The sequence below is a fragment of the Bombina bombina genome, chromosome 8, assembly GCF_027579735.1.
Source record: "Bombina bombina isolate aBomBom1 chromosome 8, aBomBom1.pri, whole genome shotgun sequence".
Taxonomy (NCBI): Eukaryota; Metazoa; Chordata; class Amphibia; order Anura; family Bombinatoridae; genus Bombina; species Bombina bombina.
Genome location: NC_069506.1, coordinates 345,491,841 through 345,507,555, shown reverse-complemented (window position 1 = coordinate 345,507,555; position 15,715 = coordinate 345,491,841). Strand labels below are relative to the sequence as shown.

Below are 15,715 nucleotides of genomic sequence, written 5' to 3'. Positions count from 1 at the left end.
CTTGGAAAGTTTTGTTTCTGGTTGCTATTTCTTCTGCTCGTAGAGTTTCTGAGCTTTCAGCATTACAATGTGATTCGCCTTATCTTATCTTCCATTCTGATAAGGTGGTTTTACGTACCAAACCTGGTTTCCTTCCTAAGGTTGTTTCTAATAAGAATATTAATCAGGAAATTGTTGTTCCTTCATTATGTCCTAATCCTTCTTCTAAAAAGGAGCCTAAGTTACATAACCTGGACGTGGTCCGTGCCTTGAAGTTTTACTTGCAGGCGACTAAGGATTTTCGTCAATCATCTTCATTATTTATTGTTTATTCTGGAAAGCGTAGGGGTCAGAAAGCTACGGCTACTTCTCTTTCTTTTTGGCTGAGGAGTATCATCCGTCTGGCATATGAGACTGCTGGACAGCAGCCTTCTGAAAGAATTATGGCTCATTCTGCTAGGGCTGTGGCTTCCTCATGGGCATTTAAAAACGATGCTTCTGTAGAACAGATTTGCAAGGCTGCGACTTGGTCGTCTCTTCACTCTATTTCCAAATTCTACAAATTTGATACTTTTACTTCTTCTGAGGCTGTTTTTGGGAGAAAGGTTCTTCAAGCAGTGGTGCCTTCGTTTAGGTTCCTGTCTTGTTCCCTCCCTTTCATCCGTGTCCTGTAGCTTTGGTATTGTATCCCACAAGTAATGATGAAACCTGTGGACTCGTCATATCTTGTAGAAGAAAAGTAAATTTATGCTTACCTGATAAATTAATTTCTTCTACGATATGTCGAGTCCACGGCCCGCCCTGTTATTTTAAGACAGCTTTGGGTTATATTATTTATTTGTAAACTTCAGTCACCTCTGCACCTTTAGCGTTTCCTTTCTCTTCCTAACCTTCGGTCGAATGACTGGGGGTGGAGGGAAGGGAGGAGCTATATATATAAATCCCACAAGTAAGGAAGAAACCCGTGGACTCGACATATCATAGAAGAAATTAATTTATCAGGTAAGCATAAATTTACTTTTTTTATGTGTTCATTCTTTTTCTTATATATACTCCTTTTAATGCTATTGCTGTAAGGAGTCTGGTGACACCGGCCAATCCTTGCAACAATTTTCTACTATTGTGTCCAGAATAACTTTTTGAACCACAGGCAGTGCTCTGCGGTTCCTTACAAAGACATCGCTTTTTTTAATGTACATAGTGATGTCTATTTACAACAGTATTAATGCTTTTATTGGATTGTTCTGCACAACAGAAATAAAATGTTCTTTTAAAATTTAAAGAGACAGTAACGTTTCTTCTGTGTAAATTTTATTAAAAAGATTACAGCTGTTTATTTGTTATTTCTCTTGTTAAGTGTATCCAGTCCACGGATCATCCATTACTTGTGGGATATTCTCCTTCCCAACAGGAAGTTGCAAGAGGATCACCCACAGCAGAGCTGCTATATAGCTCCTCCCCTCACTGCCATATCCAGTCATTCTCTTGCAACTCTCAACAAAGATGGACGTAGTAAGAGGAGAGTGGTGTATTATAGTTAGTTTTTTAACTTCAATCAAAAGTTTGTTATTTTTAAATGGTACCGGAGTGTACTGTTTCATCTCAGGCAGCATTAGAAGAAGAATCTGCCTGTGATTTATATGATCTTAGCAGAAGTAACTAAGATCCACTGCCGTTCTCACATATTCTGAGGAGTGAGGTAACTTCAGAGGGGGAATGGCGTGCAGGTTTTCCTGCAATAAGATATGTGCAGTTAACATATTTCTAGGGATGGAATTTGCTCGAAAAATGCTGCTGATACCGGATTAATGTAAGTTAAGCCTTAAATGCAGTGATAGTGACTGGTATCAGGCTTATTAACAGAGATACATACTCTTATAAAAGTGCAATATAAAACGTTTGCTGGCATGTTTAATCGTTTTTATATATGCTTGGTGATAAAACTTATTGGGGCCTAGTTTTTTTTTCCACATGGCTGGCTTGATTTTTGCCTAGAAACAGTTTCCTGAGGCTTTCCACTGTTGTAATATGAGGGGGAAGGGCCAATTTTAGTGCTTTTCTGTGCAGATAAAAATACTGACAGAGACATTCAGCTTCCCTCTGCATGATACAGGACATCTCTGAAGGGCTCAAAAGGCTTCAAAGTCGTGTTTGAGGAGGGTAACAATCACAGTAGACTGTGGCAGTTGTTGTGACTGTGTTTAAAAAACGTTTTTGTCATTTATTATTCCGTTTTTGTTATTAAGGGGTTAATCATCCATTTGCAAGTGGGTGCAATGCTCTGCTGACTTGTTACATACACTGTAAAAATTTTGTTAGTGTAACTGCCTTTTTTCACTGTTATTTCAAATTTTGTCAAAATTTGTTTCTCTTAAAGGCACAGTAACGTTTTTTATATTGCTTGTTAACTTGCTTTAAAGTGTTTTCCAAGCTTGCTAGTCTCATTGCTAGTCTGTACAAACATGTCTGAAACAGAGGATACTTGTTCATTATGTTTAAAAGCCATGGTGGAGCCCCATAGGAGAATGTGTACTAAATGTATTGATTTCACCTTAAACAGTAAAGATCAGTCTTTATCTATAAAAGAATTGTCACCAAAGGGGTCTGTCGAGGGGGAAGTTATGCCGACTAACTCTCCCCACGTGTCGGACCCTTCGCCTCCCGCTCAAGGGACGCACGCTAATATGGCGCCAAGTACATCAGGGACGCCCATAGCGATTACTTTGCAGGACATGGCTGCAATCATGAATAATACCCTGTCAGAGGTATTATCCAGATTGCCTGAATTGAGAGGCAAGCGCGATAGCTCTGGGGTTAGACGAGATACAGAGCGCGTAGATGCTGTAAGAGCCATGTCTGATACTGCGTCACAATATGCAGAACCTGAGGACGGAGAGCTTCAGTCTGTGGGTGACGTCTCTGAATCGGGGAGACCTGATTCAGAGATTTCTAATTTTAAATTTAAGCTTGAGAACCTCCGTGTATTGCTTGGGGAGGTATTAGCTGCTCTGAATGACTGTGACACAATTGCAGTGCCAGAGAAATTGTGTAGGCTGGATAAATACTATGCAGTGCCGGTGAGTACTGATGTTTTTCCAATACCTAAAAGGCTTACAGAAATTATTAGTAAGGAGTGGGATAGGCCCGGTGTGCCCTTTTCCCCACCTCCTATATTTAGAAAAATGTTTCCAATAGATGCCACTACACAGGACTTATGGCAGACTGTCCCTAAGGTGGAGGGAGCAGTTTCTACTTTAACAAAGCGTACCACTATCCTGGTTGAGGACAGTTGTGCTTTTTCAGATCCAATGGATAAAAAATTGGAGGGTTACCTTAAGAAAATGTTTATTCAACAAGGTTTTATTTTACAGCACCTTGCATGCATTGCGCCTGTCACTGCTGCGGCGGCATTCTGGTTTGAGGCCCTGGAAGAGGCCATCCATACAGCTCCATTGACTGAAATTGTTGACAAGCTTAGAACTCTTAAGCTAGCTAACTCATTTGTTTCTGATGCCATTGTTCATTTGACTAAACTAACGGCTAAGAATTCCGGATTCGCCATCCAGGCTCGAAGGGCGCTATGGCTCAAATCCTGGTCAGCTGATGTGACTTCAAAGTCTAAATTACTCAACATTCCTTTCAAGGGGCAGACCTTATTCGGGCCTGGTTTGAAAGAAATTATTGCTGACATTACTGGAGGTAAGGGTCATACCCTTCCTCAGGACAGGGCCAAATCAAAGGCCAAACATTCTAATTTTCGTGACTTTCGAAATTTCAAGGCAGGTGCAGCATCAAGTTCCTCTGCTTCAAAACAAGAGGGAACTTTTGCTTAATCCACGCAGTCCTGGAAACCTAACCAGTCCTGGAACAAGGGCAAGCAGGCCAGAAAGCCTGCTGCTGCCTCTAAGACAGCATGAAGGAGCGGCCCCCTATCCGACAACGGATCTAGTAGGGGGCAGACTCTCTCTCTTCGCCCAGGCGTGGGCAAGAGATGTTCAGGATCCCTGGGCGTTGGAGATCATATCTCAGGGATATCTTCTGGACTTCAAAGCTTCTCCTCCACAAGGGAGATTTCACCTTTCAAGATTATCTGCAAACCAGATAAAGAAAGAGGCATTCCTAAGCTGCGTACAAGATCTCCTTGTAATGGGAGTGATCCATCCAGTTCCGCGGACAGAACAAGGACAGGGGTTTTATTCAAATCTGTTTGTGGTTCCCAAAAAAGAGGGAACCTTCAGACCAATTTTGGATTTAAAGATCCTAAACAAATTCCTCAGAGTTCCATCATTCAAGATGGAAACTATTCGAACCATTTTACCCATGATCCAAGAGGGTCAGTACATGACCACAGTGGACTTAAAGGATGCCTACCTTCACATTCCGATTCACAAGAATCATCATCAGTTCCTGAGGTTTGCCTTTCTAGACAGGCATTACCAATTTGTAGCTCTTCCATTCGGGTTGGCTACAGCCCCAAGAATTTTTACAAAGGTTCTGGGCTCACTTCTGGCGGTCCTAAGACCGCAAGGCATAGCGGTGGCTCCTTACCTGGACGACATCCTGATACAGGCGTCAAGCTTTCAAATTGCCAAATCTCATACAGAGATAGTTCTGGCATTCCTGAGGTCGCATGGGTGGAAAGTGAACGAAGAAAAGAGTTCTCTATCTCCTCTCACAAGGGTTTTCTTCCTAGGGACTCTAATAGATTCTGTAGAAATTAAAATTTACCTGACGTAGTCCAGGTTATCAAAACTTCTAAATGCTTGCCGTGTTCTTCACTCCATTCCGCGCCCCACGGTGGCTCAGTGCATGGAAGTAATCGGCTTAATGGTAGCGGCGATGGACATAGTGCCATTCGCGCGCCTGCATCTCAGACCGCTGCAATTATGCATGCTCAGTCAGTGGAATGGGGATTACACAGATTTGTCCCCTCTACTAAATCTGGATCAGGAAACCAGAGATTCTCTTCTCTGGTGGTTATCTCGGGCCCATCTGTCCAAGGGTATGACCTTTCGCAGACCAGATTGGTCAATTGTAACAACAGATGCCAGCCTTCTAGGTTGGGGTTCAGTCTGGAACTCCCTGAAGGCTCAGGGTTCATGGACTCAGGAGGAGAAACTCCTCCCAATAAATATTCTGGAGTTAAGAGCAATATTCAATGCTCTTCTGGCTTGGCCTCAGCTAGCAACACTGAGGTTCATCAGATTTCAGTCGGACAACATCACGACTGTGGCTTACATCAACCATCAAGGGGGAACCAGGAGTTCCCTAGCGATGTCAGAAGTCTCCAAGATAATTCGCTGGGCAGAGACTCACTCTTGCCACCTGTCAGCGATCCATATCCCAGGTGTAGAGAACTGGGAGGAGGATTTTCTAAGTCGTCAGACTTTTCATCCGGTGGAATGGGAACTCCATCCGGAGGTGTTTGCTCAATTGGTTCTCCGTTGGGGCAAACCAGAATTGGATCTCATGGCGTCTCGCCAGAACGCCAAGCTTCCTTGTTACGGATCCAGGTCCAGGGACCCAGAAGCGGCACTGATAGATGCTCTAGCAGCGCCTTGGTTCTTCAACCTGGCCTATGTGTTTCCACCATTTCCTCTGCTCCCTCGTCTGATTGCCAAAATCAAACAGGAAAGAGCATCGGTGATATTGATAGCGCCTGCGTGGCCACGCAGGACCTGGTATGCAGACCTAGTGGACATGTCATCCTTTCCACCATGGACTCTGCCTCTGAGACAAGACCTTCTAATACAAGGTCCTTTCAATCATCCGAATCTACTTTCTCTGAGACTTACTGCATGGAGATTGAACGCTTGATTCCATCAAAGCGTGGCTTCTCCGAGTCAGTAATTGATACCTTAATACAGGCACGAAAGCCTGTCACCAGGAAAATTTACCACAAGATATGGCGTAAATATCTTCATTGGTGTGAATCCAAGAATTACTCATGGAGTAGGGTTAAGATTCCTAGGATATTGTCCTTCCTCCAAGAGGGTTTGGACAAAGGATTATCAGCTAGTTCTTTAAAGGGACAGATTTCTGCTCTGTATATTCTTTTACACAAGCGTTCAGGCATTTTGTCAGGCTTTAGTTAGAATTAAGCCTGTGTTTAAACCTGTTGCTCCTCCATGGAGCTTAAACTTGGTTCTTAAAGTTCTTCAAGGGGTTCAGTTTGAACCCCTTCATTCTATTGATATCAAACTTCTTTCATGGAAAGTTCTTTTTCTGATGGCTATTTCCTCGGCTCGAAGAGTCTCGGAGTTATCTGCCTTACATTGTGATTCTCCTTATCTGATCTTTCATTCAGATAAAGTTGTTCTGCGTACAAAACCTGGGTTTTTACCTAAGGTGGTTTCTAACAAGAATATCAATCAAGAGATTGTTGTTCCATCATTATGTCCTAATCCTTCTTCAAAGAAGGAACGTCTGTTGCATAATCTAGACGTAGTCTGTGCCTTGAAGTTTTACTTACAGGCTACTAAAAAATTTCGCCAAACATCTAACCTGTTTGTTGTTTATTCTGGACAGAGGAGAGGTCAGAAGGCCTCGGCAACCTCTTTCTTTTTGGCTTCGGAGTATAATCCGTTTAGCCTATGAGACTGCTGGACAGCAGCCTCCTGAAAGGATTACAGCTCATTCTACTAGAGCTGTGGCTTCCACCTGGGCCTTTAAAAATGAGGCCTCTGTTGAACAGATTTGCAAGGCTGCAACTTGGTCTTCGCTTCATACTTTTTCCAAATTTTACAAATTTTATACTTTTGCTTCTTCGGAGGCTGTTTTTGGGAGAAAGGTTCTACAGGCAGTGGTTCCTTCCGTTTAAGTTCCTGCCTTGTCCCTCCCATCATCCGTGTACTTTAGCTTTGGTATTGGTATCCCACAAGTAATGGATGATCCGTGGACTGGATACACTTAACAAGAGAAAACATAATTTATGCTTACCTGATAAATTTATTTCTCTTGTAGTGTATCCAGTCCACGGCCCGCCCTGTCATTTTAAGGCAGGTCTAAATTTTAATTAAACTACAGTCACCACTGCACCCTATGGTTTCTCCTTTCTCGGCTTGTTTCGGTCGAATGACTGGATATGGCAGTGAGGGGAGGAGCTATATAGCAGCTCTGCTGTGGGTGATCCTCTTGCAACTTCCTGTTGGGAAGGAGAATATCCCACAAGTAATGGATGATCCGTGGACTGGATACACTACAAGAGAAATAAATTTATCAGGTAAGCATAAATTATGTTTTCATTCTTGGGACGTAGGATGGTACAAAAACACATGAAAATTAGTTCCTTTAAGATTTAAAGGGATAGTAGCGTTGTTGTTCTATGTATATTATTATAAATGCATTTCAGCTGTTTATTTGTTTATGCATTCCTTGTGTCTGAGGATGAAACTAACGCACACGAGAATAGAGTTCCTTTTCAGATTTCAAGGCACTGTATTGTTTTCCTATGTGAAGATTTTTTTTTTTTGAAAAATAGAAAAAAAAAGAAAAAAAAAAGAATTTTTTTTAATTCAAATTTATATTCTCTATTTGATTTATTCCCTCTATGGTGATTGCTGTTTGGGAGTCTGTTAACTATGGCCACCAATTTCTCCTATAGTACGAAATTTTATGGGCCACATACAGTGCCCTGCGTTCCTTCACACTCCATTATATAATTTTTCACGGGGTGTAAGCATTTCTAGAGGAATTGTTATTCTAAAAAGGTTTCTCTATGCTTCTGAGAGTCTCAGTTTCGGATGGAATGGTACCTTAGGCATTCCCTATGTTTACAAGTTGGTTTCCGATAGCCGACTCAGCAACGAAGGCTGGACGACTTTCCTTAGGGGGGAAGTAATTGTAACTATCGCTACGAGTAGAGCTCTGTAGCAACCCAGGGATCGCAGGTTCAATCCTCGGCGAGGCCCACTCAGCCTTTCAACCTTCTGGGGTTGATAAAATGAGTAGTACATTGAGACCCTTACGGGTGATTAGCCGTGCTTTACAAGTACCCCATACATACTATGTATGTTCATGAGTTGTTATTTAAAAGGGATGTGTTGTTTTTACCCTTAGAGGATAATCCTAGGGCATGGGACATACACCAGGGTTTCCAATGGCAACCATCTGTGTTCTTTTTTATTGTCGCTAGTGCGATGGCATGTGTTCTGATGCTATTTTTCGTAGCTTCCCTGGAAAAACTCCAGGACTGGATGAAGGTTTTTCATATGGCAAATTCCTTTATTTTATTCTCTCCCTTCCAGTTATTTAACTGGGAGCATAATGGCTTTGTTTCGACTCTTGGCACCTTATGGTTAGAGCTTTGGTTTACGGATATAGGTTATAATCCTAAGATTTTGGTGGTTCCTTGCCAGGAGCAAACTTTGTTGGGACCTGGTCTGCTGAAAATTACAAAGTAAACAAAAAAGAATAAAAACACAGCCTGCTGTTGAATCAAGGACAGCATGGAGAACATGTCCCAGTCCGGAATTGGATCTTGTAGGGAGCTGACTCTCCATTTTTCGCTCAAGTTTGGTTTCAAGCCCAAATGTTTTCCTCTCAGAGGCAGTTTATGCTTTCAAACTTGTCTGAAGATCCGACAAAAGGAGAGACGTCCTTACACTGCGTAGGAGGCCTCTCAGACCTGGGAGTGATGGTTCCAGTTCTAAAACTGGTACAGGATCTGGGGTTACCGATCGGGTTGGGGTTCTCGTACAATGGGAATCTTCAGACCATTTTTTAAGAAGGGTACTATCCTTCATGATGAAAGCTATTCATTTGTTCCATTCCTTCCTTAATCCTAGGGGGTCAATTTATGACAACGGTGGATTCAAGAACAAGTGCCTTCATGTGCCGTTCATGAGAATCTACTCAAGTTTTAGGGTTTGCCTTTACTGGACAAACACTTTCTGATTGTGGTCCTTTCGATCTGCCATAGATTCAAGTTCTTACGAAGACTCTGGGATCGCTATTGGCGGTGCTTCAGTTTCGGGACATTGCAGTGGCGCCTATCTGTTCCTATCTGGCTGATATCCTAGTCCCAGCGTCATCCTTGCAGCGAGCAACATTTACACAGATATGGTGTTATTCTTCCCATGATCTCAAGAGGGGATGGTGTCTTTGGAAAGGTGTTTTAGTCCCAAGCACATGGGTAGTTTTCTTGGGATTCTTGACTATTTCCATATCAAGGAAGTATTTTCTGACTGGAGTCAAGAAATTAAGTTCTTTCATTTTCTGGCCTAGTCTTTCAGTCCACTTCTCGGAGTGATCGGACTGATGGTGATGGCAATGGACAATAGCCGGACAGATAGTTTGGCATGCTAAGGTACTGTGAATGAACTCTGTAACAACCCAGGGGTTGTAGGTTCAATCTCTGGTGGGGTCTACTCTATCTTTCATCCTTCCAAGGTTGATTAACTGAGCAGTGTCTTGTGACCCTTACAATTTCATTTGTTAGTTCCACTTCAGGCCTATGCAGTTAAGCATATTCAGGCAATGGAACGGAGATTATGCGGCTTTGTCTCCTCAATTGGTCTCTGGATCACATATCCTAGGGAACATGATTTAACAGAGTGTGGACTCAGATGGAGTCTGTTCTTTTTATAGACTTCCTGGAACTGAGAGCGAGCTCAAGGCTCTTCTGGTCTGTCCTAAATTGGCTTCGGCCCAGTTTCATCCTTTTTTCAGACGGACAATTTGTCAGTTGTGTAAGCAGGGATAGAGGCGCCAATGGTGCAGGTAAATGGTGGTACAGATGGCAATAATAGCCCAAATATACACAGAGTACTCACATTTATTGAAGGCACTCACTTGTACCTATAGAGACGGGCTGGATTTTAACAGCAATCCAGCTGGCTGATCCAGGGTGAAATGGCTGGTTCGTGGGTGTCAGAGTGCAGATACTCTAAAGTAGCATAGCAAGGTAGTACCAAACATAACACTGAGAGTGGATTTATATAAAAAAATGGATTTATTTAAAACATATAAAAAGGTTTACTACTCATCACAGTGTTAAAAAAAATAATTGGTACATCAGGAATACATGCGACGCGTTTCTTAGTTAAAACTGTTTCCTCAGGCATGTTTCTAAACAAATCTTTACTCCTTATATAGGGCTATGCTACTGAAACACACCCACACCCCACCCCCAACAATTGGTATGACACAGACCAATCAGTATCCCTCATTCGAAATAGATCCACCCCTGTGGTTGTATAATCATATAAATACTTAGATAAGGATATAGTTACTTATAATATGTATAGATAACCTTACTGCTTCTTAGTTTGTGTGTATGTGTATATAAATGTTTCGCAGTGGCATAGTATTTTAGTGGCCAACATTTGATGATTGCGAATGTTCGTTAATTCTGTGTTCTAATTGGATGTCCTAGCCGTCAATCATAGTGTGTTAATAGGACCTGTGCTGATTGCTTAGGATTCGTCCATGTGGCCGTCAATCAAAAACTACTTGTCAGTTGTTACTAGTAAGTATAGCTTCCAATAGAAAAGCTAGTATCGGGCGTGCCCCTGCTTTTGCTGTCATCGATAGTGCACTACAATAGGCGCCCATCAAGGAAGTATATTGGTTACTCCATGATGATTGTAAACAGAGTATCCCATTGGTCCTACTGCCGGATGTTGTATTGGATCAGGGATAACTATTGGTCAACCGAAAATGTAAACAAAGTGCCCTATTGGTCAGTGCCCCGGGTAATATCGGTATCAAAAAGAGCGATCGCTCTACAAAGTAATGTAATTAAATCTGTGAATAGATGTGAATAGATAAAAATGTAAATAAAGATATATACAATCTGATGATCGATATTATTTAAATGGTGAATTTCAAAAATATTATTTGAAACGTGATATCATATCATATAAAGTGATGTTAGTGTCAATGAATAGCGCAATATATTTGCTCATTTAGATACATCCGCCACATGAATAAATATAAAGTGATGGATGTGTAAATAAATAGCGCAATAAATTTGCTCATTAGGTGCATCCAAAACATGGATGGATACGAAGTAGGTGAAATTAAAGTATAAGTGATAGGTGAACCTCATACTCGTATAAGAGTAGCCACCACATAATTAATAAAAAGCCTAGAATAAAAATAAAATCTATGTGATATAAAAACCCAAAGAGGGTTGTGCTAATATAAATAAATAATACCTATGAAGGTACTTATGTTCTATCTAGGAATAGACGTATGTGAATAAAAATAGTGATAAATGTATAAGTGAAGTGTACCATTAGGAACCTATTGCATGGTCTATCAGACCTAAACCCTAGTGTGTGTAAAGTGTAATATTAGGATTAAGAACATGGTGAATGAAATAAGCACTCATGGTTGGGATTCTTGACTATTTTCATATCAAGGAAGTATTTTCTGACTGGAGTCAAGAAATTAAGTTCTTTCATTTTCTGGCCTAGTCTTTCAGTCCACTTCTCGGAGTGATCGGACTGATGGTGATGGCAATGGACAATAGCCGGACAGATAGTTTGGCATGCTAAGGTACTGTGAATGAACTCTGTAACAACCCAGGGGTTGTAGGTTCAATCTCTGGTGGGGTCTACTCTATCTTTCATCCTTCCAAGGTTGATTAACTGAGCAGTGTCTTGTGACCCTTACAATTTCATTTGTTAGTTCCACTTCAAGCCTATGCAGTTAAGCATATTCAGGCAATGGAACGGAGATTATGCGGCTTTGTCTCCTCAATTGGTCTCTGGATCACATATCCTAGGGAACATGATTTAACAGAGTGTGGACTCAGATGGAGTCTGTTCTTTTTATAGACTTCCTGGAACTGAGAGCGAGCTCAAGACTCTTCTGGTCTGTCCTAAATTGGCTTCGGCCCAGTTTCATCCTTTTTTCAGACGGACAATTTGTCAGTTGTCCATATCCTAGGGGTGGACACTTGGGAAAGGGATTTTATGTGTAGACAGATTTTCTTCTGGGAGAGGGGAGAACTCCATCCGGGAGTTTTCTCCAACCTGAATTTCAAATGGGGTCGGCTGGAGTTGGATCTCATGGCCTTTTGTTAGAATGCCAGGTTTCTGGGATACGGGTCCGGGTCCAGGTCCTGGGGCCCAGTCTGAGCTGATAGATACTTTGGCAGTTCCTTGGTCCTTCAGTCTAATATATATATTTTCCCTGTTTGCGCTTTTTTTCCCTGGTTTTTGCTCAAATGGGAAAGGGCATCAGTGGTCCTCATCGTTCCTGTGTGGCCTCGCAGGATTTGATATGCCGATTAGGTGGACATTTCATCCCTGCCACCTTGGATGCTTCTATTGAGGACAGACCTTTTCATTCAGAGACCCTTCCTTCTCCCGAAGTTGGTTTCTCTGCAACTGATTGCTTGGGGATTGAACGCTTAATCTTTTCCAAGCGGGGGTTCTCTGATCTGGTAATAGATACCTTAATTCAGGCACGTAAGCCTGTATCTAGAAAGATTTGCCATAAGTTATGGCGAATGTCTTTATTGGTGTGAATCCATAGGATACTCATGGAGTGGAGTTAGGATTCCCAGGATTTTGTCTTTTCTCCAATTAGGATTGGAGAGGGGTTTCTCAGTGAGTTCCCTAAAGGGGCAGATTTCTGCCTTATCTTTATGTTGCACAAGTGTCTGGCAGATGTACCAGATGTTCAATCTTTTTGTCAGTTTTTGACTTGAATCAGGCCTGTGTTTAATCTGATTGCTCCTCCTTGGAGTTTGAGTTTTTTTTTATAGTTCTTCAAGGGGTTCCGTTTGAACCTATGCATTCCATAGATATTCAGTTATTATCTTGGAAAGTTTTGTTTCTTGTTGCTATTTCTTCAGCAGTACAATATAATTCTCGTTACCTTATTTTTCATTGGATAAGGTGGTTTTACATTCTAAAGTGGTTTTCTTCCTAAAGTTGTTTCAGACAAGAACATTAATCAGGAGATTGTTGTTCTTTCTTTGTGTCCTATTCCTTCTTCTCAGAAGGAACGCCTGCTACTCAATTTAGACGTAGTCCGTGATTTAAGGTCTTATTACAAGCAACTAAGGATTTTTTGTCAATCATCTTCTTTGTTTATCATTTTTTCAGGGAAATGTAGGGGTCAGAAAGCTACGGCTGCCTCTTTTTCTTTTTGGCTAAAGAGTGTTATCTGGTTTGCATATGGGACTGCTGGACACCAGTCTTCTGAAAGAATTACGACTGATTCCACTAGGACTGTTGCTTCCTCATGGGCATTCAAAGGATGATGCTTCTGTTGCACAGATTTGCAAGGCTGCAACTTGGTTTTCTCTTCACACTCTTTCAAATTTGATTCTTTTGTCTCGGCTGAGGCTGCTTTTTGGAGAAAGGTTCTTCAAGCAGTGGTGCCTTCCGTTTAGGTTCCCTGTCTTGTCCCTCCTGTTCCATCCGCGTACTATAGCTTTGGTATTGTATCCCACAAGTAAGGATGAAATCCGTGGACTCGTATCTTGAAAAAGAAAAGGAAATTTATGCTTACCTGATAAATTTATTTCTTTTTCGATACGATGAGTCCACGGCCCACCCTGTTTTTATGAGACAGGTCTTTATTTTTGTTAAACTTCAGTCACCTCTGCACCTTGGCTTTTCCTTTCTCTTCCTAACTTCGGTTGAATGACTGGAGTGGGAGGGAAGGGAGGAGCTATATATACAGCTCTGCTGTGGGGCTCTTTGCCTCCTCCTGCTGACCAGGAGGCGATATCCCACAAGTAAGGATGAAATCCGTGGACTCATCGTATCGAAAAAGAAATACATTTATCAGGTAAGCATAAATTTTCTTTTTGTAATGTTGATCAGATTTGTAATGCAGCTACCTGATCTTCTTTACACACTTTTTCAAAGTTTTTATCACTTTGGTGTGTATGCTTCTTCTAAAGCTTGCTTTGGTAAGAAAGTTCTGTGGGGCGTTGTGCCTAACAGTTATGTTGTCCTACATTTTGTCCCTCCTTATTTCCCAATGGTCTTGGAGAGTCCATTGATTGGATATTGATTCCCACGTGTGATGACTTGTGGGTTCTCACCATTTTATAAAAGTAAACAAAATGTATGCTTACCTGATATATTAATTTCTTTAATGATGGTGAGAGTCCAGGTGGTGGCAGTACTATAGTTTCTGCACTCATCTGCTCTCTCTTAATTGCATTTTTCCTTCCTCATTTATCTACATGGTTTACTGTATGTAGGAATGAGGATCATGGGAAGTGGGATAAATTTAAAACTCTGGTGATGTGGTGTCTTTTGCCGCCTCCTAGTGATCAGGATGGCAATATTCCCACACGTGATGACTTGTGGACTCTCACCATCAGGAAATAAATGAATTTATCAGGTAAGCATATATTTTATTTTTAATTTGTTTGTCCTTTTAACTCTACTTCTTCATATTTCTTACTTTGACCCAGACAGATACTCAGCATCTTTCTTTCCCTCTTCTCTGTAGATGAATGGTCAGTGCAGCTGCTTTCAGAATATGGACCTTTTGAAAACGCACCCTGCTCACTTGGCTGTGTTTATACATCATGTTGTCTCACAGTTTGAACCTGCCGGCCTGGTAAGTACACCATCATACCCAAACTGAAAAGTGAATCCATGTCCTCTACTAAAATAATCTCTGTCTCGTTTCCCTAGCTGTGCTACCTGTATGCAGATTTGTACCACCAAACCAACTCCAAGGAGACTCGTAGGATCTTCCAAGAATTCAACCAGTTTTTTCTAGACAGATCAGCGGTAAGAAATTATTACACTCATGACGTGGCATCTGCTGATCCTTTGTCTTGAGAAAATGTCAAACTTGAAATGAAGTTTGTATTTAGTGTGATGTGTGAATTTGCATCTATGTAGTAGACATTGCTAGTGTTTGAGTTGTATTTGTCCTAGTAATACCAAAATTGTGTGGGTTTTTATTCATATTGTCTGTGTGCAGTATGTGTGTGCATGGACATATCTTTGTGAATTGTCTGACTCCATACTTTTCTGTCGTCTTACAGAATTTACGCATTTCTGTCCCAGAAGACATTGCTCTAGATTTGGGTGAGTGCTAAAAAAAAGATACCTGTAACTGCAAGATTAGACATGATCACATGATTAGGATAATCAGGATATTTAGAATAAGAAACCGTGCCAGATAGGCAGTGTCTCTTATCTCCGGCTATCAGATAAACCTAAAAGGCCAAATTTGATGGATTTCACCACTTCTGTGTACAGTGATTCCAGAAGAATAGGGGATAGTGTAAAATCATATAGCATACTCAAGACTGTGCACGTTTTGAGCAGTATATGTTTAATATTGTTACTCTGCTGCCTTAGTGCTTAAAAATATGTGATATGCCCTTCAACAAAGGAAAACAAGAGAACAAATTTACATTTAATAGATATAAATTGGAAAGACATTTTTTAATACACACTTTTTCTGATTCATAAAGTTTCATTTGGACCTTTTTGTGAATTTACTGTAAATCAGTCCAAACACTTTGTCTAAATGTATGGTATTTGTCAGTTCTACAGGAAAAGTGTGGTTACCATAAAGTTATTTATATGCTTGGTATATGTGCAAAGTATATATCAGAAATGACTATGCTGCAAAATATTTACCTGCTTTAGAGTGATCCACTAATACAACTCTTGAAAAGCCTTGAGTATTTTTACAAGGTCTCTGATCTAAGCAGTCAGTGTGCAGCATGTAGCAAGACTAAGCACATTGTAATATAGTTAAAGGAAAATGGTACATTAGGCATTAATTTATGAAGCTC

The 15,715-nt window shown here is 41.1% G+C and overlaps 1 protein-coding gene across 3 annotated transcripts in view; it reads left to right on the top strand.

Annotated features, from left to right (window-relative positions):
• Positions 1–15,715, top strand: part of ARHGEF12 (Rho guanine nucleotide exchange factor 12) — a 1,204,049-nt gene that overhangs the window by 627,454 nt on the left and 560,880 nt on the right. For all 3 annotated transcript variants that reach the window (XM_053691590.1, XM_053691589.1, XM_053691591.1), the window contains 3 exons: positions 14,407–14,517; positions 14,595–14,693; positions 14,954–14,996. In XM_053691590.1, the coding sequence (XP_053547565.1) occupies positions 14,407–14,517; positions 14,595–14,693; positions 14,954–14,996 (253 nt within the window). The remainder of the gene's footprint in view (positions 1–14,406; positions 14,518–14,594; positions 14,694–14,953; positions 14,997–15,715) is intronic.